Below are 3361 nucleotides of genomic sequence, written 5' to 3' on the forward strand. Positions count from 1 at the left end.
ATGCCTCCGAAGAAGCAGTCGTCTCACGAGGTCCTTACAATTGACCCTACAATCCTGTCCGCCGCCCTCGTTGAGGCATTTAAATCCAAGAGTCTAATTGATGCCCTCGTTCCAGCACTGACGGAAGCTATAACAGACGCCGTTAGTAAGAACATGCATGAAGCTATGCAGCTAGAATTCGTCAAGAGGGATGAAAAAATCAACCAACTCAATTCGAAAGTCCGCCATCTTGAGCATCGCCTGGACGACTTTGAACAATACTCAAGGCGCAACTCATTACTTGTGTACGGCATTCCTGAGGAGGGACAAGAGAACACGGACAAAAAGATAATTGAAGCGGCAAAACAGTACGTTAATGTCGACATACCAGCCACCGCCATCGACCGCACCCATCGCCTCGGCGCAAAGACGGACCGGACTGGGGAACCACGTACGCGGCCAATTATCGTCAAGTTTAACAGCTATAACATCCGGGCAGTCTTTTACCGTGCGAGAGCTGGTTTCAAGGGAAAGAACATTTTTGTCCGCGAAAGCTTGACCCCTGAAAGGCAGCGATGGCTGAAACAGGCAAGAAACCACCCCTCGTCCGTGAAGGCCTGGACCCAGGATGGCAGAATTGAAGTCAAGATGAAGAATAACGCTAAGCTGATCATAAACAGCGAGAACGACCTCAAGAAACTTCCATAAGCCACAGGACTGACGGTCACTGCCACTGATAACTCCATAATGGAGGAGTTACATTTGTATTTCATGCCTTAAGATTTGAGAGGTTGGTATTGTGACACCCAAAATATTTAGCTTTCTTATCATTGTTGATACTACATGTAATGATTTCCCCCCTTGGAAGGAACAAACCAGCCTCTGCGTGTTTTGAAATATCTTGCTTTTTAGGTATTGCCTTTACAAATTATTTTGCGGAGGCTCTTCTTTGTAATGACAAGTTATTTCACAATTAGTCACGTCCCTATTAAGTCATCTACCCATTGTTGTGTCTTATCGTTGTGTGTGCATGTTGCGTCTTGTTATTGCTATGTGTTTGTGTAGCAGTGAGACTCGGATATACATGTTTGTCAAATTCATTTTTATACCTACCTTGTTGAATGGTTTCATTGATGGGTGATAATACACCAGTAGTTGACCCTAACTTAGATCCTGATATTAACTTAGATGTTCCTGATATTGCTTGTGAGTGCTATGATCAAGACCAGTTCTTGGATAATTTTTCTGGAGCAGATTATTTTAAATGTCTGCATATTAATGCTCGTAGCTTGGCCAGCAGCATCGCTGATATTCAGCAGTATCTTATTCCTGGGTGATGATTTTTCTATTATTGGTGTTTCTGAAACATGGTTGAAAGATATTGATGATCCCTTGGTTAAACTCAATGGTTATGCCATGAAAGGTTTTTGTAGACAACACAAACGGGGAGGAGGCGTGGCATTTTACATAAAAATGATCTCACCTATAAGACACGCCAAGATATTTGTCCTAATACTGAAGACTTTGAGTTTTGTTTTGTTGAAATTGAAAATTCTACATCAGGTAAATCATAGTTGGAATTGTGTATAAACCCCCAGATGTTTCTTGTTCTAATTTTTCTGATTCCTTTAATGATACACTAGCCCAAGTACAAAACGACAAGAAACGGGTGTACATTATGGGTGATTTTAACATTAATTTATTGCTTCAGGATACAAGTAGTAGTGTTACAGATTGTATTAATACATTGTCATCCTATTCTTTTTTCCCGCTTATCAACAAACCTACTAGAATTACTCCCGATAGTGCAACGCTCCTCGATAATATTTTTACTAATGAGTTTTCAGATCACAAAACTGGTATTTTACTTACTGATATAAGTGATCATCTTCCCGTATTTGCAGTTGTAAATAATTACTCCAGAAATACCTCATCTAATTTGAATACGTCCAGACGTGATTTCAGCGACACTAATATTCAGCATTTTATTCAAGATCTTTTGGATAATAATTGGGATTTCATCACTAATTTTGACAGTGTCAGTGATTCTTATTCACATTTTCTAGAGTATGTTCTTCATTTTTATAACAAGCATTTTCCTGTGAAAGAAATTAATACTCGCTTCGATAGGAACAAGTTACCTTGGTTAACTGAAGGAATTTATAATTGCATTAGAAGGAAAAACTACCTGTACAGAAATATCTTGACAACCCCACAGATCATACCAAGCATGTGTACACTCAGTATAAAAATATCCTTACTGGTTTGATAAAACGTGCTAAGAAGAATTATTTGCACCACACATTTAATAGTGAAAGGAATAATATCAAAGGCACCTGGAGACTTATTAATTCTTCATTGAATAAATCTTAGTCCAACATTAATCCATCTTATTTTGTGCATAATGGTGAAAATATTGATGTTGCATACAGTATTGCTAACCATTTTAACGATTACTTTGTAAACATTGGAAACAGGATAACCAGCAACCTTCCATTGTCTGATCGTTCTTATCATTCCTTTCTTGGAGACAGGTGTTCTCATTCTATATTTTTGAATCCTGTTACGCAAGCAGAAATTGTGAATGTGATTAACAAACGCCCTAATGGTAAAGCCCCAGGCTGGGATGGTTTGAGTTCCTTTGTTGTTAAAACGGCCAGGAATGCTTTAGCTATACCACTTGCTCTGCTCTTTAATCAGTCAATTTCTAAGGGAGTCTTTCCTGACGAATTGAAAATTGGTAAAGTGGTCCCCATACACAAAGGCGGTAGTAGACACGAGTTCACTAATTATAGACCTATTTCTATTTTACCTGTTTTTTTTCCAAATTATTTGAAAAACTGGTGTTCAGTCGCATGATTGCATTTATTAATAAGTATGGCCTATTGTCTCAATCTCAATACGGCTTTAGAGCAAACACTCTACAGAGTTGGCTATACTTGATGTGTTAAGTAAAATCATCGATGCCTTTGAGAACAAGCAGTTTTCTGTCGGTATTTTCCTGGACCTGTCCAAGGCCTTCGACACTGTTAACCATGACATCTTTTTAAATAAATTGGAGCATTTTGGTGTCCGAGGGTTGGCCTTGGACTGGTTCAGAAGTAATGTATCAAATAGAAGACAGTTTGTTTTTTATAATTTACATCACTCTTTAGAACAGTCCATCACTTGTGGAGTCCCTCAAGGAAGTGTGTTAGGTCCATTACTATTTATTATTTATATCAATGATATTTTGTAGATCTTCTAATGTCATGTCTTTCTGTTTATTTGCAGATGGTACTAATTTAATTTACAATCACCATAATGTGGATACAGCCATCCAAACTGTTAATGTTGAACTTGTTAAAATAAGTAGATGGCTCATTTCGAACAAATTATCAAT

The 3361-nt window shown here is 38.1% G+C and overlaps 1 protein-coding gene across 1 annotated transcript; it reads left to right on the plus strand.

Moving 5' to 3' along the window:
• LOC119741409 lies at positions 1-778 on the plus strand. Its single transcript, XM_038217153.1, has one exon. It carries the CDS (start codon positions 1-3, stop codon positions 685-687), a length of 687 nt encoding a protein of 228 aa, XP_038073081.1. The 3' UTR covers positions 688-778.
• Positions 779-3361: the final 2583 nt, after the last annotated feature.

The sequence above is a fragment of the Patiria miniata genome, unplaced genomic scaffold (assembly GCF_015706575.1).
Source record: "Patiria miniata isolate m_02_andy unplaced genomic scaffold, ASM1570657v1 HiC_scaffold_5, whole genome shotgun sequence".
Classification (NCBI taxonomy): domain Eukaryota; kingdom Metazoa; phylum Echinodermata; class Asteroidea; order Valvatida; family Asterinidae; genus Patiria; species Patiria miniata.